At 36.0% G+C, this 24470-nt stretch overlaps 1 protein-coding gene across 3 annotated transcripts in view; it reads left to right on the top strand.

Moving 5' to 3' along the window:
- ACVR1C (activin A receptor, type IC) overlaps window positions 1-24470 on the top strand; it is a 98100-nt gene that overhangs the window by 18985 nt on the left and 54645 nt on the right. For 2 of the 3 annotated variants that reach the window (XM_012640769.1, XM_012640768.1), the window contains exon 2: window positions 20880-21110. In XM_012640769.1, coding sequence (XP_012496223.1) covers window positions 20880-21110 — 231 coding nt within the window. Of the gene's footprint in view, window positions 1-20879; window positions 21111-24470 lie in introns of those variants that run through there. The other variant, XM_012640770.1, reaches the window with a different exon arrangement.

Genomic DNA, 24470 nt, shown 5'->3' with positions numbered 1-24470 from the left:
CATTACAACTGAGACCACAGAAATGTAAAAGATCATCAGAGACTGTTAGGGATAACTATATACTCACGGGCAAATACAGCCTACCAAGATTGAATCAGGAAGAAATAGAAAACATGAACAGTCCAATTAAAAGTAATGAGCTTGAATCAGTAATAAAAAGTCTCCCAAAAAAGAAAAGCCTAGGACTGTATGGCTTCACCGTTGAATGCTACCAAAATTTCATAGAAGAATTAACATCAATTCTCCTCAAACTATTCCAGAAAATTAATAAGAAGAGAATTCTCCCTAACTCATTCTACAAGGCCAACATTACCCTGATACCAAAATAAGACAAGAACACAAGAAAACTAAAGGCTAATACCCCTAATGAACATAAATGCAAAAATCTTCAACAAAATACCAATAAACCGAATTCACCAGCACATCAAAAACATAATAAACCATGATCAAGTGGGATTTTATTCCACGGATGCAAGGATGGTTTAATATATGCAAACAATAAATGTGATGTATCACATCAATAGAATGAAGATCAAAAACCATATGATCATCTCAATAGACATTGAAAAAGCGTTTGATAAAATTTAACATGTCTTCATGATAAACTCAACAAATTAGGCATAGAAGGAACATACCTCAAAATAAAGGCCATATATGAGAAATGTATAGCTAACATCCTGAATGGAGAGAATTTGAAAGCTTTTCTTCTAAGAACTGGAACTAGACAAGGATTCCCATTTTCACCACTCCTATTCAACATAGTTCTAAAAGTCCTAGCCAGAGCAATCGGGCAAGAGAAAGAAATAAAAGGCATCAAAATTGCAAAGGAGGATGTCAAATTTTCCCTCTTTACAGGTAACATGGAGGTTTAGAAAAACCTAAAGATTCCACCAAAAAAGGGTTAGAAGTGAAAAACAAATTCAGTAAACTTGCAGAATATAAAATCAACATATAAAAATCAGTAGCATTTCTATACAACAATAATGAAATAGCCAAAAAAGTAATCATGAAGACAATAGCTAGCTACAAAAACAAAACAAAACAAAACAAAACAAAAAAAACAAACCTAGGAATAAATTTAACCAAGGAGGTAAAAAAGTCTCTACAAGGAAAATTACAAACACTGATGAAAGAAATTGAAGAGTACATAAACAAATGGAAAGACACCTCATGCTCATGGATTGGAAAAATTGATATCAATAAAATGACCATACTACCTAAAGCATTCTACAGATTCAATGCAGTGTCTATCAAAATGCCAATGCCATTTTTCACATAAATAGAAAAAATGATCCTAAAATTCATATGGAAATATAAGACAGCCTGAATAGCCAAAGTGATCCTGAACGAAAGGAACAAAGCTGGAGGCATCACACTAACTGACTTCAAAGTATATTATAAGGCTGTAGTAACCAAAGCAGCATGACATTGGTATAAAAATAGATGCATAGACCAATGGAAAAGAGTAGATAACCCAGAAATAAATCTACATATTTACAGCCAACTGACCTTTGACAAAGCCACCAAGAATAGATATTGAGAAAAGAATGCCCTCTTCAATAAATGGTTTTGGGAAAAACTGGCTAACCATATTTCACAAGAATGAAACTGGACCCTTGTTTCTTACTACATACGAAAATCAACTCAAGATTTAAATGTAAGACTGGAAACTATAAAACTTCTAGAAGCAAATGTAGGAAAACTCTTGAGAACATTGATCTAGGCAAAGATTTTATGACTATGACCTCAAAAGCAGAGGCAACAAAAACAAAAACAGACAAATGGAACTATATTGAACTAAAAAGCTTCTATGCACCAAAGTAAACAATCAACAGATGAAGAGACAACCTCCTGAATGGGAGAAAATATTTGTAAACTACTCATCTGACATGGGACTAATATCCAGAATATACAAGGAACTCAAACAACAGTAAAAAAGCCAAATAATCTAATTAAAAATGGGGCAAAGGACTTGAATAGACATTTCTTAAAAGAAGACATAAAAATGGGCAATGAGGATATGAAAAATGCTCAACATCACTAATCATCAGGGAAATGCAAATCAAAACAAAAACAAGATATCATCTCACCCCAGTTAGAATGACTATTAGTAAGAAGACAAAAAATAACAGATGCTGACAAGGATATGAAGAAAAGGAAACTGTTATATACTGTTACTGGGAATGTAAATTAGTACAACCATTGTGGAAGACAGTATGGAGATTTCTCAAAGCTAAAGATAGAACTACCAAACAATCTATTAATAGCAATCCCACTACTGGGTATTTATCAAAAGGAAAAGAAATCACTATATCAAAGAGATACCTGCACTCACATATTTATTGTAGCACTATTCACAATAGTAAAGATACCAAATCAACCTAACTTTCCATCAATGGATGAATGGATAGGAAAATATGGTATATAGACACAATGGAATCCTATTCAGCCATAAAAAAGAATGAAGTCATATCATATGCAGAAATGTGGATGGAACTGGAGGTCTTTATGTTAAGCAAAATAAGCTAGTCACAGAAAGGCAAATACCACATCTTCTCACTCATACATGGGAGCTAAAAAAGCTTGATCTCTATAGACATAGGAAATAGAGTGACAATACCAGAGACTGGGAAGAGTGGTTGGGGTGGGAGGGAGGATGAAGAGATGTTTGTCAATGGGTACAAACATACAACTGATGGAAGAACTAAGTTCTAATGCTTGATATCAGACTAGGGCGATAATATTTAGCAACACTGTTTTGTATATTTCAAAGTAACTAGAAGAGAGTACTTGAAATGTTACCAACATATAGAAATGATAAATACTCAAGGTGATGGACACCCTTAATACCCTGACTTGATCATTACACATTCTATACATGTAACAAACACTCACATGTACCCCATAAATATGTAAAATATTATATATCAACAAAACATTTAAATAAAAATAAAATGTAGGGGAGGATGTGTGTAGGTTATATGGAAATACTGTGCCACTTTATGTAAGAGTCTAGAGCATCCATGAATTTTGGTATTCTGGGGATCCCAGAACGAACCCCTGTGGATCTTGAGGGACTACTGTACTGTATTCACAGAATTGAAGGCTCAATATTGTTAATATATTAATTGTCTCTAACTTGGTCTATAGATTTAATATAATCCTAATCAAAGTTTCAGTCAAAATTCCAAGAGGAAATTTTGCAGAATTCATCAAGCCAATTCTAAAATTTATATGGAAAGGCAAAGGAACTAGAATAACCAAATTGATTTCAAAAAACAAGGGCAGAGTTGGAATGCTCTTTTTCAAAATTTATTATAAACAACCCAAATGCCCATCATGAGTGGATTAATAAAATGTGGTATATGTATACCATGAAATACTACTTAACTACAAAAAACAATGGTGATCTAGTACCTCTTATATTATCCTGGATAGAGACTGGGCCCATCTTTTGAAGTGAGGTATCACGAGGATGGAAAAACATGCACCACATGTACTCACCATCAAACTGGTACTAATTGATCAACACTAAGGTGTTCACATGGTAGGAATACTCACTGCGTGCCGGTCAGGTGGGGGGGGTGAGGGGGTTGGGGCTGGGGGCTAGAGCATATGGGGTGAGTAAACCCACAGTTAATGGAGACGGGACACACCGTATGTGGGAAGGACACGCTTGTGTCCCTGGCTTGAGCAAGGCAAATGCATTTCATGTAACCAAAATATTTGTACCCTCATAATATCCTGAATAAAAAAAATTTATTATAAATCTACAGTAACTAAGACAGTGTAGAATTGGCCCAAGGGGAGGCATTTTGATCAATGGAATAGAATAGAGAACCCGGAAACAGACCCACATATATATGTTACTTGATTTTTTGACAAAGGATTAAAGACAATTTAATAGAGAATGGACAGTCTTTTTAAAAAATGATGCTGGATACATTCATTAGCAAAAATAAATGAATAACTACTAAATGAAGTATCCCGAGAATGGAAAAATAAGCACCACATGTACTCCCCAGCAAATTGGCTTCACTGATCAACACCTAAGTGCACATATAGGAATAACATTTATCGGGTGTTGGGCAGATGGGAGTGGGGACGGGTATGTACATACATAACGAGCGCAATGCGCACCATCTGGGGGATGGACACGCTTGAAGCTCTGACTGGGTGGGTGGGGGAGGGAGGGGCAAGGGCAACATACGTAACCTAAACATTTGTACCCCCATAATATGCAGAAATAAATAAATAAATAAGAAATAAATAAGAACTTCAAAACACCTTGTGTATCTACAAGTATTAACTAGAATGGATCACTCATCTAAGAATAAAATCTAAAACTGTAAAACTTTCTAAAAGAAAACATAGAAGGAAATCTTTTGATCTTAGGTTAGGCAACGTTTCTTAGATGAGAACACCAAAAACATGCTCCATAGAAGAAAATATTGAATAAATTAGACTTCATCAAAATTAAAAATGTCTGTTCCTTGAAAGATGCTGTTAAGAGAATTAAAAGACAAGACGCAGGCTGTCTCATTACTGGTGGTAATGTAAAATGATACAACCACTTTGGAAAATACTTTGGCAACTTTATCTAAAGTTAAATATGGTCTTTCTATACAACATAGTAATCCCACTCCTAGTTATTTAGAAAAGAGAAATAAAACCGATTTCACATAAAATTAGTATATTAATGTTTATTAAAAATTTATTTCTAATCAGTAATCCTGGGGAAAAAATGAAAGTCCTTTAACCAGTGAATGGATAGACTGTTGTACATTCATTCAAAAAAAATGACCGCTGTATGCAGCAACATGAATGAATCTCAAATGCCTTACGTTAAGTGAAAAAATCCAGACCCAAAAGGCTACATTTGTTTGACATTCTCAAGAAGGTAAAAGTATTGGAACAGAAAACATCATTGCTTGCCAGCGATGGGGTGGGGAGAGGAATTGTCTAAAATTTAGTCTGAGTTTGTCAGGAGGGATGATGAAATTGCAGTTGTCAACATTCATAAAACTACACTGAAAGGCTTACAATAATAATTACTATATGTAAATTACATATCAATAAATCTGACCTGCCTCCCCAAATTGGAGAACCTGTGTGTAAACTAAGAAGTCATATAAATCAGGAAGTCAGCAGATAATGTTTCAAGTTGGTTAATCAAGAACGGCAGTATATTTTCATAAATTAATGTCCTAACATAATGTCCTAAAGAATAACAACAAAAATAGTTAAAAGTGGATGCCTCTGGCAAGTGAGACTGGGGAGATATATGTAACCAGACAGATGTTTTTCCTTTTAATTCTTCCTGTATTATTTTTTTTTGCCATGTGCATTTATAACATTAACTAACCAAATAGAAATATTTTTAAAATTACAAATAATTGACTTACTTTTGTTATATAACTTCTTTGTAAGTAAGAAATTTCTGGATATATTAAAATGATTTCTTGTCTGAATCATCTTCATTCTGTAAAATGGCATAAAGCAGATAGAAATGAAATCAAGTTAGGACAAATTAGGTTATGTTTAATTTGTTAACATGGAATAGTGATTTCTTCTCTTAGCAAAGGAAATTGCAACTCAGGGACGTCATCCATACATAAGATAAAGCTCATTGTAAATGCAACATTGCTCACCTGCTGTTTTAGGTGAAAGCATTTAGTTGGTCTTGAAAGGTCATTTATCACCTACAAGCGAACACTTATGGGCTACTTGGGCTCCTTGTCTGGGTTTACCATAGAATTAAGCTTGCTTATGGACAATTTTGCTTACGTCTACGTCTCTACACAGGCTCATTAATGTGTTCACAAACCTCATTTTGCTGAGTCAGATTAGAGGTACCCCTTGTTGAGTACAGTATCATGCACACAGTGGGCAGTCAGCATTTTCTTGATTATTTTCTTCAGTCAGGGAAAGTCACTATGTCTGTTCTAACCCTTTCTCAACAATTAAAAGGTGAGAGGAAAAGTTATGGAAAGATTAACAGGCTGGGCTAGTTTTAATCTATGTCCCAGAGATCAGGTAAGTTTCCATGTAGAGTGAGAATCATTTTGTGATGATTATGTATCTGAATTTTCAGGGACAGTCCTGCTTTCAAATATGTTAGCCTATTTTTGGACCCCAAATTCCAATTTTGGGACTTGAAAACAGAGTTTCTGCGGCTGTGGCAGAGCAGGGCCTGTGGGTGTTCACCCAGACCCCAGAGTTATTTTAGAGGACTTTGCAGAAAACCTGACTGATGATATCCCTGTGATAGTGTCAAACACTCCCCATGAACTAAATGCTTTGACAGAACAAGAAATGACTTTCACAAAATAATGTTCATTCCTGATTATAGTGTTAATCCGTATGTATTCATTATAGGAAATTAGGAAAAATGTTGAAAAATGTAAAAATCATCTTTAGTCCCATACCTCAGAGATAACTACTATTAATATTTTGATGTATTTCTTTCTAATCTTTATTCCAGTGCATATGATAAAAATTGAGATCATATCCTATATGTTTTATAATTCTACTTTTGAATTTAATATTTGTAGTGAGCAAGTTCTACTCTAAGTAAATATTACTAAAAAGGAGGATGTTACAAAACCATATTGTCAACATTTATTTAAGCATTTTGATTTGGGAATATTTAGCCTATTTTCATTTTTTACTTTTGTGGAATAATAACTCTACAATGAAAGTTTTAAAGAAATTTTTGTGATTATTTCCTCTAGAGGAAGTGGAGGTACAATCATAAATATCACAAATATTTTTAGGACTCCTGAGACAAATATTTTCAGATTGTACATTTAAAAGTTTGTACTAATTGTTGTTGCTCCTGGAGAGGGCACGAGAGTCCTGTGATCCTCCCCATACCTGGTCCTAAGTACCTCTTCACCTGGTCATTTATTTGTATCTTTTATATTAATAATAGTCTTTAAAATAAACTAGTAAATGTAAAAAAATATAAATTAAAAAAATAAAAGTTTGTCCCAATTGATACTCTACCAACTGTGTATGAAGAATAAATGTTATTGACTGATCCCTCACCCACTATTTCTGGGTGTTATAATTTATAAAATAATTTCCAATGTGGCCAATGGAAATTATGGCTTTGTATTAATTTTCTATTTCGATTATTAATGAGATTAAATCTTTTAATGTTTATTAATGGTTTGTCTCTGTTCCTCTACTTTGTTCGTTTTCCCATTGAAATATTTGTCAGACCCAAGAAATAATTTATTGAAAAGGGAAAAATATTAGTACAGTAACCGATAGGAGAGTTAATGTTCCAGATACATACCCTTTGATTATGCTCAGATGCCAATTTTTTTTTTTATTTTGACAAAAACATTTATCTCTGCTGATCCTATCACCTTAGTGTGTCGGTGTCATTACCAAGGAAAAAGTTCACCCAATCAGGAAGAGTTGTGAGAAACACTTGAGGTTACCTTTATAGAGTGTGGTTTGTGCCTTAAATGTTGAGCTCTGAATAGCTCATAACTTGTAATAGTAGGAGCTTAATTTTCAGATTTTTCTAAACATCTGTGGTAGTCAAATGTGTTATCTAGAATATCTCTTTTCTTAATTTTCATAATACCTCTGTGAGATAGGAATTATTATCCCTGCTTCACCAGTGTGTAGACAGATTTAGAGAAGTGTAATAACCTCCCGTCTACATGGCTGGGCTAGGACTGGCTCAAAATTTTAACTACAGATAAACATTTTCTGAAGCTCAGGATCTTTTTAAACTACACCTTGCTGAAGTCCAACAATGTTAAACTGAAATAAAAACAGCTACGAAGAAAGGGTTTTCTTTGTTTCTTTGTTATAGTTTTTGTTTTGTTTTGTTTTATACTGACTTATCACAAGAGAAGTAGCAAAACTCAAGACAACCTAGCTTAGACTTTCCTTTTGTTCTGGCTAATATGAATTCTTTGAGACTTCTTGAAGATCCTAAAATTTCTTTCTTATATTTCTTCATTTTTATATCTGGAAATATATTTGTGTAGCTGCAAAAAAAGGAAAAGGCAGTTATTCTGTTTAATAATGCTTTGATAGACAAAAGGAGCCAGGAGAAGCCAAGTAACTCACTTTTTAAAGCAACTGTGATAATTCCTACAAGTCTGGGAATTATATTTTTAAAAAATTATGGATTTAAAAAAATTGCCTCCCACTCATCAGCTCCTGCTCCCACCCATCTTCTTTGAAGAGAGGGGCAGGAGATGCTGCCCTTTTTATGCGTGTGCAATGTGAGTTCTTCATATTATCCAAGCTAAACTTGCGAGCCTTGGGGTCAGTGTTGGAAAGAGGCCCAGCTAGGATCAGCCTTCAGAAAAAAAGTTCCTTCCAAATCACTTGCCCTCCTTTCCCCTTTCAATTCCTCACTTGTCACTCTATTTTTAGCTAGATCATCTTCTTACTTCGGATAGTTTCCTTTTATTTCTAGATTGAGAATTACCATATCTTATAAATGTGTAACTGTGGATTGTGATAAAAATTTCTGATAAGTGAGCCCTTGAGAACTCTTGAGGACTTTAACTTTTCAATTTTTTTTGCTACTTTTATTATAAACTTGGAACAGTCTTTTTCTTCTCTGTATTCTTTTAGCCCTGTAGTTTGACTGCTTATTAATTATTGATTATTTACTTTTTTCTTTACTGGTTATTTTTAATTGCTTCCTTTTAACAAGTCAGAGCTTTCTTAGCTTTTAAAACCTTGATGTTTCTGTCATTAAGTTTTTTTGTATTTTATACCATCTTTCCCAAATAGATTGACTATGCCACGTGTTCCTGTTCTTTCATCACCAAACTGTCTACGATCCTCTCCCATTTGGTTTCTGTCTTCTCTACTTCCATGGAGATTGAAACAACGAAACTAGACTTTGTGACTTAATTGACCTCCCAAGTATAAACTATAATTGTTCACTTCAGTCTTTATCAAAGTAAATTATTCTGAATAGTTTTCTTCTTGAACTGTGGTTCTAGGACAGCAACTTCTTGGTTCTCTGGGTATGCAGTCACTCCCAGTGTTCTTCCTGGTACTGCATGGTGGCCATTGATGCATTCAGCTCTTAGCACTATAGAACTTTAGAACTAGAAGGAACATTAGTGATCATTGAATTGAATTCTTTCTTGCAGAGACCAGTTGAGGACACAAGCCTCAAAAGCCACATTACTGGAAGAAGGATTAGAATTCCCAGTCTCCTAACTTGGCCCCTAAATCCTGTGGACAGGATCAGGGTTCCTGTGATATTTTCTTCTTTGCACAGGTTCTCTTCACCATGCTCCAGAGTAGCAATCCCTGCTTATCACCAGAGGATGTTGCTGGAGATTGTATCCTTCAGGAGTTGATTATAATTGCTAATCATTTCCCATGGAAACAATGTTAAAATCGTGTGGTGTATTCTTGATTAGGAGTTTGTCATCAAGTAAATTGGGGGTTTGATGAGCAACATATTGCACATAAGACTGTAATAATTCAAAAAATGCATCCCAACCCCCAAGTCCTGTAAAACAGACCTAAATGGGCAGGCATATAGTATTAAGATTTGTGCCCCAGTACTGATGGAGGCACTGCCAGGGGAATTTTTGGTGTGTGAACATCAGCCTTGAGTGAGCATGTTGAGCCAGGAAGACCCCATGGCTCTGTTCCCTGAGCAAAGAAGGCCCTTATTAGCAGACACCTGGTCTGCCACTACTAGCTTTGCCACTAGGGGTGGGTGGCTATTATTATTTAGGTTTTTTCAGTTTCTGGAATATTCCAGGTTGAGTAAAAATAGCACTATAGAAGATTGCCACTTCCACTTGAGACAACATTGCTATGTGGAGTGTGACCACTGACTGTGTATAAAACACATGTTGGAACAAGAACAAGCTGGACACTTAAGCACCACTTTCTGATACAGTTAACCTCCCTGATTAACAGTTTATATTAGAAAAAGACAATGAAAAAAATGTAACATCATAAAATGCAATTATGTTTTTCAACATTTGAAATTTTAAAGAGATATCTTTGATCCTGGTAAAGTCAGCCCTTGATCCTGAGATTTACATACTTTCTCTCTTTCTTGGTATCATAATGCTATTTCTTTCTTTTTATGTGAGCTCTTTTACTTTTTATTCTTTTAATTACTATTAGTTTAATTGACAAATCATAATTGTATACATTCATGGTGTACAATGCGATGTTTTGATGTGTATAGAATATGGAATGACTTAAGCTAATTAACTTCTTTTGTGAAATGATGGTAATAGGGGGTGCTTCTCCCACCCCAACATCCCTGCCCCCCATGTTCTTCCTCGGCAAAGCAAAAATTTGGTGCACCCCTTGGTTGAGTCCCCAAATTACTTTTTTTTTTTTTTTTTTTGAGACAGAGTCTCCCTTGTTGCCCTGGCTAGAATGAGTGCTGTGGCGTCAGCCTACCTCACAGCAACCTCAAACTCCTGGGCTCAAGCGATCCTTCTGCCTCAGCCTCCCGAGTAGCTGGGACTACAGGCATGCGCCACCATTATATATTTTTTTAGTTGTCCAGATCATTTCTTTCTATTTTTTAGTAGAGACGGGGTCTTGCTCTTGCTCAGGCTGGTCTCAAACTCCTGACGTTGAGCGATCCACTCGCCTCGGCCTTCCAGAGTGCTAGGATTACAGGCGTGAGCCACCGCGCCCAGCCCCCAAATTACTTTTGAAATTTTACTGGTCAGTGAAATCCCCAAATTTGGTAACCACTATTATCAGTTGTGATTTTATGTGAACATAGATATATAACAGCTATAGGACCTATAGGACCAAAATGAATATGCAAATTGAAGTATGTATTAAGGACTTAATTATCGATGTTTCATTTCTTCTTTTAATTTAGAAAGACTTCACTAACAATATTTTGATATCAGGAATCTCTTGGTGCAAACAAGAGATTTTTCATAATAAACGCCGGTCTAGCAAATTCTCCCAGGCTACAGTAATGATCTTCAAGGGCGTTAGAGAGTGGAGGGTCACTTTTCCAAATGAAAAAGCTCCATCAAAGCATCACTGCATAGATTTGTTTCCAGACAAGACATTTTATTCTGAAATTTCAAATAACAGAGAACCGAGGGTGTTAGATTTTTCTGTTTATTTTAAGGAGACATGGTTTTAAAAATGCTTGAGAAATGCTAATCCGAAGTGGAGGTCATTCTGTAAAAAACAGCCTGCGTCCTGTCTCTGCTGCCACTAGGTGGTACCCGGGTGCGCCGGGAAACCGTCCCAGGAGTCTGTCTCCCTCCAGGTTGCGCTACCCCGGGCAGGTGACGAAGCCCAGCTGGGAGATGCGCGTCTGCAAATCACTCCCGCCAAAGCCCGGCAGGAAGCCTGGGCGTCCCGGTGACCCCGGGGAGGGCCCGCAAACCGCTCCAGCGAAGAGGAAGCCCCAGGCCTCGGCTCTGGGGCAGGGTTCGAGCCCCAGCCTGCGAGTCCAGGCGAAGTGGCCGAACGTTCCCGACACAGTTCAGGGAGCCCCGTGAGGGAGGGCCGGGCGCCCAGGTGCCTGTTGTGTGGGGAGGGGGTTGGGGACCCGGAATCGAGTTCCATCTGGGGAGTGAGTGTGACAGAAACTGTCGCCCAAGTGGGGGCAGGTTAGTACTTGCACACTGCGGGGTTTCGCCCAGGCTGGGTGGTCTGGGAGGACTGCCAGAGGGTGGGTGGGACTGCTGCTTTGAATGGGCAGGGAGGGCGAAGAACAGGCGTGCTCCTCTAGACTCACCTTCCAGAAGCCTTCCCGCCCGCCCTGCCCACGGCCCCAGCCGCATTCACTCGTGCTCCGCCTGCGTGTGCCGGCTGGGCCTGTGGCCGGGTTACCGCACTGTCCTCGCGTCCTTTAGCCTGCTCGGCCGCGTTCCTTCAGTCTTTGCTTCCCTCCTCCTCCTCTCCCTTCCTCACCAACTGTGGTAAGACATATAGTAAAATGCTCTTCAAATAATGATTTTAAAGAACTTTTTAACATCTAAGGACTTACCATAAAGTAATTCGCTTACCGCCTGTCAGAGAGATTAGTGTATTAACCTATGATTTCCATGATCCATACCCAAATTCCACATAAATTTAGGAGTTAGGTGTATAAAAACAATCAAATCATAAACTGGAAGAAAATATTGACGATTTAGAAAATATATGGATGAGAGAATTGCTAAGTTTTAAGGCAAAGGAAGAAATTTCAGAGTAAAAGATTGATACAGTGTACATCAGTCATATTATTAGGATTTTAATGAGAACATCACTATGGATATCTACATGTAAAACTCCCTGGAGGGATATTTGGAGAGGCTATTAACAGTAGTCATTTTTGGGATATGAGATTAGGAGTAATTTATCTTATTTTATTTCCTTCTTTATATTATGGATATTACATGAATTCTTTTTGACAAGGGGCAAGTATCACTTTTTTTCAAAAACAATGAAAAGCAAACAAATATGAAAATGGAAGAAGTTATATGTAACACACATGACAAAGAATTTCTATCTTTACTTTATAAAAACTTCTTTCAAATTGAGAAAAAAACTTTAAGATACATCCCAGAGATAAATAGCATGAACAAAAAAAATTTATCCAAAAAGAAATTCAGAGGAAATATTTGAAAAAAAAAGTTCCAGTGCCATTAGTAAGAAAATAGAAATTAAAATAGGATACTGCTTTTATCTGACAGATCCTTAAGATTTTAGCGAGAATAGCTAGTGCTGTGAAATGGGTACTTCCATGCAGGGCCAGTGGAAATATTAATTGGTATAACTTTTTTGGAAAGTTATTTGACAGTGTCTATCAAGAAGGTTTGATGTGTAATTCCACATCTAGGACTCTATTATAGGAAATGAAATTTAGATAAAGATTAATCCATAAATATATTCAACGCAGTGTTAATTGCAAAAATTGGAAACAACTGAGATGCCTAAGAGTAAGGAAATACTGTATGCTGTCCACTTACATTGATGACAGGCCTATACATTCCACTAATGTTTTTAAAGAAGACATTATAAAGCTCATGACATAATGCTGATAGAATAAAAGAGTAGCACTTAGGATTGTGTTTACATGTTGAATTCAACTATGAAAAACCCAGGTAGAAAAAAAGAATGGAAGAAAATATATATACTACAATAAGAACAGGTGTAGAGCTGTACATCTTTTAGGTGTTTTGTCTATTTTGAATTCTTCTGTACTTTGCAGTCTTCTACAATTCTTAATTCAATACTTTTTTTTTTTTTTTTTTTTTTGAGACAGAGTGTCGCTCTGTTTCCCCAGGTAGAGTGCAATGGTGTGATCATAGCTCGCTGCAACCTCAAACTCCTGGGCTCAAGTGATCGTCCTGCCTCAGCCTCCCAAGTAGCTGGGACTGCAGGTGTGTGGCACCACACCCGGCTATTTTTTTCTGTTTTTTGTAGAGATGGGGTCTTGCTTTTGTTCAGGCTATTCTCGAACTCCTGATCTCAAGGTATCCTCCTGCCTTGGCCACCCAAACTGCTAGGAATACAGGTGTGAGCCATTGTGCCCAACCTAATTCAATACATCTTCAATGGGTTTTTACTACACTGCCAGACTGTATTCCAGGTGTTGGGGATATGTTGGAGATAAAACAGGAGAAGGTCCGCACCCTCATGAAGTTTTCATTCCACTAGGGCTAAAACAATAAAAAAAACTAATTACAGATTGTTATACACACAGGAAGGATGGGGAGAAGATCCTTGATCAAGGGGAGTCAGTGAAGATTTCTCTGAGTTGGTGACATTTGAGCTGAGACCTGAAGAATTAAAGGGAAGAGCACTACAGGCAAAGGGAACAACAAGAGTGAAGGCTGTGAGGTGGGAAAGAAGTTGTTATATTAGAGCTATAAAAAGGAGACTAGGAGTCTGGAGGGCTGTTAATGACAAATGAGATTCCAGAGGTGGGAAGAGCCCAGACTATTAGCCTATCAGGTCATGATAACGATTGTGGATTTTGCTTTATTCTAAATGTAGTCAGAGTCCATTGAGCATTGTTATTCTCCTAAGCAGGAGACAATAAATTAAAAAAAAAAAAAAACCCTTAGCTGGCACAGTGGCTCAGGCCTGTAATCCTAGCACTTTGCGAGGCCAAGGTGGGAGGATCACTTGAGCTCAAGTGTTCAAGACCAACTTGGGCAATAGCTAGACCATGTCTCTACAAAAAAAATTTAAAAAAATTAGCCAGGTGTGGTGGTGCATGCCTGTCATCCCAGCTACTTGGGAGGCTGAGGCAGGAGGATCACTTGAGCCCAGGAATTGGAGGCTGAAGTGAGCTATGACACCACTGCACTCTAGCCTGGGCAACAGAGCAAGATCCTGTCCTACATACAAAAAAAGCAAACAAGCAAACAAATAAAAAACAAAATAAAAAGTACCCAAGACTGAGGGAACAGTTTGATGAGGAACCATTGAGGCTGCCAAGTGTAAGAAAATAACTTTTCAAATTAAGTAAGAATTATATGGGAAAGTGGCAGAGGAAATGTGTCCTGTGATTAGGAATACTCTTTTCTTTGACATGATGCTTTCAGATGGGAGACCTCAGATAGGGTCCTTTTCTTCCTTAGGTGGCTACAAAGTCTAAATTTGACCAGGGCACTCCAGGCAATCTGTGTCCTCCCTAAGGCAACAAAGATTTAGACTAGGAGATGCTGTACTGTACCCAAAACAGTTATCACACAACCGCCATCCCTGCTAGCCTGTTGCCCACTGATGCCTTGACTTCCAAAAGCAGGAAGGAGAAGGCTGTCATTTTGCTCTTTCAGAATTCTTCTGCATTTTCATCCTTTCAAGGGGATATTTTAAGAGAATCCACCAAAACAATTTTGCCATCAACCATTTTGGATTAAGTTGTTTATGATTGATTTATATTTGTCCCATACTATAAGAGCTTAGGAGCTAATGTTATTAATAGTATTTTTGGAAAAGGCCTTCCTTGAAAAGTGAATCTTTCAGTTAATAACTATGCTGTTAGGCAAAAATGTTAAACTGATAATATTTCTCAGTTAAAAAGTTTTCGAATTTCACTAAAAGCTTTATGCCATTATACATATCCTTTCTGTATTTATTCACAGTCTTGAAGCTATATGTAAATAAATAACATCATTTTAGCCAGTTTTAAACTCTAGTCTTTCGTCTGCCGTTGAAACATTAATGGGAAACAGTTTCATTTCTACATAGTAATGACATTGCTAAAGTATGGAGTCCTTTTGAGTCATTTTTGGTCTTGTGTGCCATTTCTGTGTAGACCCTGTGTCTGTTCTGTGTAGATCCCATATCAACTATGTTTGAGGGAGTAGGCAACAGTCTCTGGGTGTCTAATATAACTCAGAGAGGCTGAGAACATTTTCAGGCTTCCATCACTTTCCCTCCGTTTGCCCCAAATTTCAAGCTGATATTGATATTTCATGCTCATATGATAAACATAGGACAAGATAAATGATCTTTAATATTGACTGGAGAAGTTATGCTGGTTTGTAAGCCAATAAGATCCTCTCACCCACTGAAATATCAGTGTGTGAATCTGGAGGTGCAGACCTATCCTGTGGGTGCTCATGTTTCCAACTGCAACTTTCTTCTTATCTATCGTAGGTAATCCTTAAATTATTTGTACTGAGAATCGTGATACAAGCTCAGAGCAGGAGAGGGCTGTAAAACTGGAGGAGTCCTTAGAAATCGTCTGATCTGCTTTTTGACCTCATCATTTTTCAGATGAGGAGTCTAAGATTTGGAGAGATCAAGGAACATGTCTAAAAGTCTCAGGTGGTTTTTGATGGAGGTGAGCTGAGATTTTCAGATTCAGTCAGTGCTGCCTTTGGACTGAGGAAATTCCCAATGGTTAGTACTATAATTTAAAATGTGCTGGACTCTTCCTAAATTGATGTCTACAGCTGAAGTTCAAGAGCAGTTCTCCTGGATGGAATTCCTGCTGGTAGGGTGGATCCATTCCTTCTCAGCTGTAAGGGTGAGGCCTTCTTGAGCAGAGAATGTAATTGCCACTGCACACAAAGGGACAATTTTCCTTTGTGATGGGTGTATTCCCATATTTTTGGAGTTCTCCATTTTCTTGGGTACAGGCTGGCAAATAGTATTTCTATCAGCTGAATCTTTATTGAAAACTCAATTGTCTGAAAGGTTTGCATTTGTATTGCCCATATTTTTATTAATGTTATTTTCTTCTATTTTTCTTTACCATTAAGAAGGGCAAATGCTTTGAAATGACCACATGACAAGAAAATGAAATTTTGACAAGGAATAGAAAGGGAAGACAGATCTTTGCCTGGTCTTCTTTGACCCCGTCTGGCTTTCCCTCAGATTCACTAGTGCTAGTTTTCCTGGCTCCTTTCCTGTTGCCATACTTTTCATATTCAGCACACTGAAAAGCTTGAATTGTTTCCTTTGTTAATTCAGAAGCCTGCAAATGCTGAAAAGATTACATATTCAGCAGGTCAAATCTGAGACAGTTTTCGGAATTAAGAAAAACTTTTTGTGTTTCATAGCCTGGTCTAAAATTAGAGAAATTGAATAGAGTGAACTAATATCTGAAAAAGAAAAAAGGGCATGTGTCAGATGTTTATGTTAAGCACTGGCCAATTTTAGCATATAGACCCAAAATATGAGAAACCTAGGTAATATGTAACCAACCTATTGAAAATTGTGTCTAATTCAAAACAACTAATACTTGCCAAGCAAATATTTGGCTGTTAAATAAGAATAGCACATACATGCAAATCCATAAATTTGGTTCTTTTGTTTTTTTTGTAGTCTGATGGTTTTTTACATTTGTGGACACCAGGGTGTGCTAGCCATCACATGTAAATATGGATAGAAATTTATTTTCTGGTTGGTTAGGAATGTGCACATCCTTTGGTGGATGTAGGTAACAGATGTCTTGTGGGTAACAGATGTCTTGCCTTTTACAGACTAATTGGCAAAGGTGGGGGAAGGGGATAATTAAAGAGGTGGGAGGGGACAGAAGAAAAATGCAATCTTCCTTGTGGGGAAAAAACCTAATAGACCTTCTTATTATGGGTAATTGCCTCCCTCTTCAACCTCATTTGCTGTCCCTTTCTATGACTTAAGTACATTGTAATGGGAAAGTATAAAATAAAGAAACATAAGGCAGGACTGCTGTCTGCTAACAACCAGATTTATCCTGTCATGGAATATTCTAGTATATTCTAGTATAATTGACTCAATTAACATCAGGTTTCTTTTTTAACACCCAAAATATAAAAGCATAAGTCTAATCACCAATGGCAACTTATATTTTAATTGGCGGCACAAAGGTTCCATGTTGAGGATGGTTGATATAAATATAGTTTAATTATATGTCAAATGTGACGATATAGTGGACTGGTGGGAAATGAAAAATGAGAGACTGAATATGTCATATGTTACTTATACATCTTAGGTCCTGTTTAGCTTGCTGTTTGTTCTTTGTCAGTGCTATAGTACTGCCAGTTGACCCGGAATAAGTGGGAACATTTAGCAGATGTTTGAAGCCATTATCATTAACAAATCCTCAACTTTGTTAGTGTTTTCCACCATGTAAGATTTAAAGTAAGGTGTCATTTTCTATATTAACTATATCACCTAGATCTATATTTTTCTTCTGATTGGTACCTTTTACTTTAAACTGAAGGTAATTTTTATAGCTTGTTAAACATTCGGTGAGTATCCACATTATTCCTTGATAAGAGCTATTACGTAATCATTTTTATAAGGAGCCAGTAGTGCTTCAAAGGCAAAGTATCAGGTTAGGTACTTAGAGGCTTACTTAATACAGAATTTAGATACGCTGAAAGGGAACATTATTTATTCTACATGGAAGGCACGTGATATTGACTTTTATTTGACCATCTGTCTCCTTAGAATATAGGTAGGTAGAATTTGTTTAAAAAATAGCAGCTGTGTTTTAAAGCTTATTAGGACAATACAGATCTAAATCTCAATTGTTAATTAATTATTAATTTCTCTTTGCTGTATTAGAATTATATTTTATTCACAATGGCTAGAAATTTGAGGGGTAGGAGAATGGTTTCTGTGCCCATCCTTTTTTTTTTTTTTTACTGGCAGCTTTGGTAGGATAGAAACAATGTTGCATGAGTAGTCCAGAGACTGTTACATTAAGTCAATCGCTTGATCTTTTTGAGCCTCATTTTGTTATCTATAAAATAGACATAGTGTTGACTAACTCCTACAGTTGCACTGGGAATTATATGTGATGGTGAACGCACATGAAATTAGCATATGTTTGATTGCTGAGTTACTTTATGGTTGCCTTCATTCAGTGAATTCATATTTCTAAGTTGCCTTGATTTCCTGGCTAAGCTTCTCTTGGTGATAGAACATTCGAAAAGACTCTGATGAGAAGCCTAGTGACAAACAGTTTGGGACTTTGTGTCAGGAAAGTTACTCTTCTCACCTTTAGCCCCTAAAAATGTGAGGGTGAAGAATAGCCACAGTGGAGCAAGTTTTTTATTAAATAATTGTTAAGTGAGTTTTCCATGTTTTGTAATTGTAGATATCTGTAAGTCATAAATTCATAGAGTCGTAAAATGTTGATGGCATATGAGCCTAAGATTTCTGGACCCATTACCCCTATGCCAGTTCATTTTCCATTTTCAGAGGAAGACAGTGAAGGTCTGTAAGGTTAAATGTCATCTCTGAAGTCAAGCAGCAAGTTAGTGACAGAGCAAGGGCTGGGATCATCACCTTTTCCTGAATTTTTTGTCTGGACCATTGCCAGACACCACCTGCTGTGTGACCGTGTAGGATCTAGTCTGGACCATTGAATAATGTGGGCATTCAAATCACTCCTGGCAGAGCAGAAAGAGGTGTATTTCTTTGTTATGCCTTTTAAATGGTTTCTGCACTCTAGTTCATTTGGCTATTCCTCTACAGATTACAAATGCATTTCGATTGTTTCATAAGGCAACTAGCCTTACCTCCTCCAGTAGTAAGAGAGATAGTCCCTAATGTTCATATAGTACTTCCTATGTGCCACATATTGGTCTAAGCCCTTACACTCTAAGGGCTTTACATAGATTAACTAATTAATTGTCCATAACACTATGAGGAGGTATATTATTATTAGTCTTACCTTTCATATAAGGAAATGGAGGCACAGAGGGGCCAAGTAGTACCTAAGATTACAAAACTGGTATAACCAGGATTTAAAGGCCTTTGTCAGATGGACTTGGAAAATGCTAGAGAGAGTCCATTGTGAGAAGACAGTTGGGCGAATGGATGCTTTCTATATGAGCTCTCTTTTATGCAAAGAAAGTGTCCTAAAAAATTTTCTAAATCCTTAGATTGTATATATCTAGCTCTATGGAATCCCAATCAACATAGAACATATGGTTCTACTGTAGCACATAAATATTGATGAAAGAGTATATTTATTTATGTTGATCACCACTGGAATAAATAGGAAGGTGAGCTATTATGTATGCCCAATGTTGATAACAAAATCATATTTTACTTTAGTATTGTATTTACCTTAGAACAGATTAATAAATTGTTTATATAGGAATGGTATTTCACCAGTCAAGAAAAACTATCAAAAGAAGAGAATAATTTCTGATTGATATGTAATTTGTGCTTTCTTACATGTCCAGCTATATAGGAATATTACCCATTTTTGCTCCTATAATGGCATTTAAATTGAGCAACAGTTGCCATTTTTGTATCAAATATTTTATGGGTATAAAATCAGCCCCAATTTGAGTGATTACCAATTTAAAGACTTTAATTTTAGTAGCAATGATTGTATGGTAAGATTTTGGACATTCAGATAATTGTGGGGGAGCAGTTATGATTTAATGAAAATTTTGTTAAAGTAATAGTACAAAAAGCTTATTTAGTATTATACTATTTAGAAACAATGTAATTAAATGAAATCTGAATAAATTGCTCACAACCATTGGACTCTTAATGCTGACAAATATTTTACATCAAAACAGAGAAATATCGCCCCACTTTGAAGATCTGAGTTAGTGTGCAGTGTTGTGTGTGTGTGTGTGTGTGTGTGTGTGTGTGTGTATCTGTGTGTGTAGTAAGTGAGGAATTTTGGGGAGATATGTGTAAATGAACAGATTAATTTAGCAAAGTATAATTTTTCAAAGTTTATTGGTGTAGATATATTAAATTCTATTATTGGTGTGCTTTGCTTTATGGAATAGATGTGTGCTTTAAAGAAAATTGCCTGAAGGTCATGGTCCGTGTTCCAATGACTGTCATTCTATGTTCCTTAGTGAAGAGAGGGAAGTATAATGGCTCACGAATGCCTTAAAGGAACTATGACGATAACAACAATTGTTATAATATCACAGAAAATAAAGACTCACAACTGTTTTTTTAGAGACATATATACCTATGGTTAGTTTTGTGTTTAGCTCATTTGCTTAAAAGTTTAAAGGAAGAAGGGTGCATGAACGGAACACATTAGGTTGGTTACACAGCTGCCATAACCACACTTTAATGTTCTACAAGTGATGCTGGACAGCTCCCGTTGGTTGCTGTGATACTCTTTCCTAGTATTTTATAGGAGTTATTGAATTAGGAATGAGCTGATTGAGCTTAAGAAGGAGGGATTTGGAGTATGGATGAGGAAAATATTTCAAAATATAGGTAGCAACTGAATAAATTCACAAAAATACTAGCAATAGTAAATGATAATTGAGCAGCCTATTTAGTGAAACACACGACTGAGAGGGAGTAAGAGGATTAGCGTGTGTTTATCAAGTGCTGCTTATTTAAACCCTTTTCCAATTTTCATTAAGATTGAATTTCTTTTCTCAAGTATTATGAAATAAATTTGCATGGTATCTTTTGTATTTTGAAGCTTTTTGCCTTACTCTTTCCAGGATTGAAGTGTGTATGTCTTTTGTGTGATTCTTCAAACTTTACCTGCCAAACAGAAGGAGCATGTTGGGCATCAGTTATGCTAACCAATGGGAAAGAACAGGTGATCAAATCCTGTGTCTCCCTCCCAGAATTAAATGCTCAAGTCTTCTGTCATAGTTCCAACAATGTTACCAAAACTGAATGCTGCTTCACAGATTTTTGCAACAACATAACACTGCACCTTCCAACAGGTAAGAGGTTTATCTTTGTTCATTCCAAATTTAATTTTACTCTTGGGAAACTATAAGCATGGTAGAAATCAAACTGTCTTATATTTCTTTAAATAAGAAAATCTGTTTCACAGTTCTCTTTTTCATTTTGATGGGTAAAATTCTCTAGAGTCTAGCTGAGGTTGATTTTTTAAAAAAGTTGCACAGTACTGTCAAAACATTGACAATGGCAAAACAATTTTGAAGAAATTTGTCCATGTGAATTGTATTTTTTGAAGGATTAATGGACCTAAAGTAAAATGTAAATTTTCATGGATTCTTTTAAAGGAAAGAAAGTAGGATGGATACCAAGGAAAAAAGAGCAAAACAAAAAATAGGAGATTGCCAACTGTTATGGGGACAGAATGTTTTTTTTTTTTCAGAATCTTTTCTTCATGGATACCTTCTGCATATCTTCTTCATATACTCGCATTCAAGTGAAAGCACTCATCAGAGAGATAGAAGTGGAATGAAATTTGACTTTTCAGTATTGTTCAGATATATTTCTGCCACTGGCCCAATTTTATAGTGCTTTATCCCAATTTATAGGATACTAAATATCCTAATTTGGCCTTTTATCAGCATCTGGCATCTGAAACTTTGGGAGACACTCAGGGGCATGTAATTCTGAATTTAAAACTAGTTTATGGTATGGAAATTATCCTGCTAGTAAGTTTTATTTAATATTTCTAATATAGTGATAATTTAATGCTTAGTGATACATTCATATTTATATATAGATACATACTCTTGCTTACGAGTTAATCTTCCTTTTTTTTGATAAAATCTCTATATGTATATAGAGTGCCTTAAAGGGCACTGTTATCCAATCTTAGGTATTCATATACTACATATCAATATACCACTATAGTATTTTTTTACTTATTTTAATAAATCACCTTTTTAAACTGAAAACCATTTATTTTATAGAAACAGTATCACTACCACAAATTTAAAAACAGGTTTACTTGCCATAAATAGAAAATAACGATGTAAACAAACAAGAAAGCAATACGACTGCGCTCCAATTAGGCATTTTGTGTTTTCTCTTTGTTTAGAAGAGAGAAAAAAGAAGTGTTAAAGACATAGTAGCAGGAAATGAGACTTTTTGATATAAAATCAGAATAACTAAGAGAAGTAGAGAAAGAATTATTCAATGTTATGTAATGTCATGTTAGTTTACCACCTCAATTCATCTCAAAAATCCTTCAAATCATTTCACGTACCATGACTAATACTTGTCCTGCTCTTTGGAAAACATTATTCTAAGGCACTATTTTATATAGTGCAACCTCAAAAGTTATACTTGGCTTATTTCATCCCCTAAAGCTACTTACAGTCTTGGTTTTTAGACCACTTATTCTATCCCAAATTCAATTGACTTCCTTGCTTTGGTGGTAAACTGGGATCTATTCTGGACACTTTTCTTTCCTTACATTTTCGCTCCAAGTTTGTGCACCAGAGACACCTTAAAGTGAAGGCTCCTTATATTTGATGCTGGTCTTACTTACCTACGGCCAAATAAAAAAGATTAATGAGGTGGAGAGGGATGTCTCCTATTAGCTGTAGCAGGGGCCTCTATAATGTATCATCTCAGTAGGGAATTATCTACAAGACCACATTCTTTGACTATAACAAAAGATCTTGGAGGACAAGATGCTTTGTATGCAGTGGGCAAATTAAAGGTCCTTAGTGCAGCTAGAATGCAGGTCCTTCCCAGCCCAACTATAAACTCTGCTTAAGTACTGAGAAGCCTATGTTCTATCCTCAAGTTCAGTCAGGAACCAGTTTTTCTTTTTTAAAACATTGACTTTATTGAGGTACAATTTAGATATAATAAAATGCACACATTTTATTTTATTTATTTTTTACAAGAAAATAGTAGCTTTATTGGGAACAGGTGTGATATGCAGTGGGAGCATAGCAGGTGAAACCCTAGTTAGGAAGATGGAACACAATGCAGGGAGCTGGCATTGGACCTGAGGGACTCTGTGCTGAGCTTCCACAGTAAATTTCCAGGGCTCTTTCATTTCTTTCAGCTCCCCCACTATAGTCTGAATTGGCAGGTTTTCTCTATACCCAATAATGTGCACTGTATACCACAACAGCCTGGCAGACTATGCAGTGGTTTTCAACTGAAGGGGATTTTTCCCCCCATGGAAATTTGGTAATGTCTAGAGACATTTTGTTTTCAATTTTATTTATTTACTTTTAATTGACACATAATAGTACATATTTATGTATTTTATGGGATACATAGTGATGTTTCGGGACATACAATGTATAGTATTCAAATCAGAATGATTAGTATAATCGTTATTTCATTTATCATTTCAAAACGCACACTTTGTAAGTATACGGTTTGATGAGTTTTAATACATACCTATGCCCACTTAACCACAGCCACGTTTCTGTTACCTCAGAATGTTTTCAGTGAATCTCCATTAGGGCTAGACAACTGACCTATTTTCTATCACTGTAGATTGGATTTATTTTTGTAGATTTTCACATAAGAAAAGTCATTATGGAGCACATTTTGTATAGGGTGTTGGCTTCCTTAACTCAGCATTCATTCACTCATTCATTCATTCATGTTGTTGGGTATATCAGTAATTTACTCTTTTTTATTGCTGAATAATATCCCATTGTGTGGATATGCTACAATTTTTAAAAATCCATTCATTCATTGATGTACATTCAGGTTGTTTGCATTTGGGGACTACTATTCAAAGCTGCTATGAACATTCATGTACATGTCTTTGGATGTATGTTTTTATTTCTTTTGGAAAATACCCGTAAGTGGATTTGCAGTGTCATATAAGAAGTGTATGTTTAACTTTATAAATACAATCTCCCAAATAGTTTTCAGATTGCTTGTATCATTTTACATGCCCAACAGAAATGTATGATAGTTTCAGTTAGTCTGTATTCTTGCCAACTCTTGGTATAATGGCTCAATTTGAAGTTTAGCCATTCAAGTGGTTGTGTAATGGTATTTTATTGTGGTTTTCATTTGCCAATGACTAATGATATTAAATTATTTTTCATGTGCATATTATTTATTTGTTTATCTACATTTGTAAATGGTCTTTTCAAGTGTCTGTTAAAAATTGGGTTACTTAACTTCTTATGGTTGAATTTTAAGAGTTCTTCATATATTCTAAATGTAAGTCCATTATCAGATACAGGTATTATGACTATATTCCCATTCTGTGGATTGTCATTTTGTTCTCTTTAAGGTGTTTTTCACAGAGCAGGAGCTTAAAAACTTGATTTAACAAATTTTTGTCTGATATATCTTTTGTTATTATTTTTATTAGGTTTACTAGTTTCATGTCCTGA

This window comes from Propithecus coquereli, unplaced genomic scaffold (genome assembly GCF_000956105.1).
Source record: "Propithecus coquereli isolate 6110/MARCELLA unplaced genomic scaffold, Pcoq_1.0 Scaffold157, whole genome shotgun sequence".
NCBI classification, from domain to species: Eukaryota; Metazoa; Chordata; class Mammalia; order Primates; family Indriidae; genus Propithecus; species Propithecus coquereli.
This window is presented reverse-complemented; position numbering and strand designations above follow the sequence as displayed.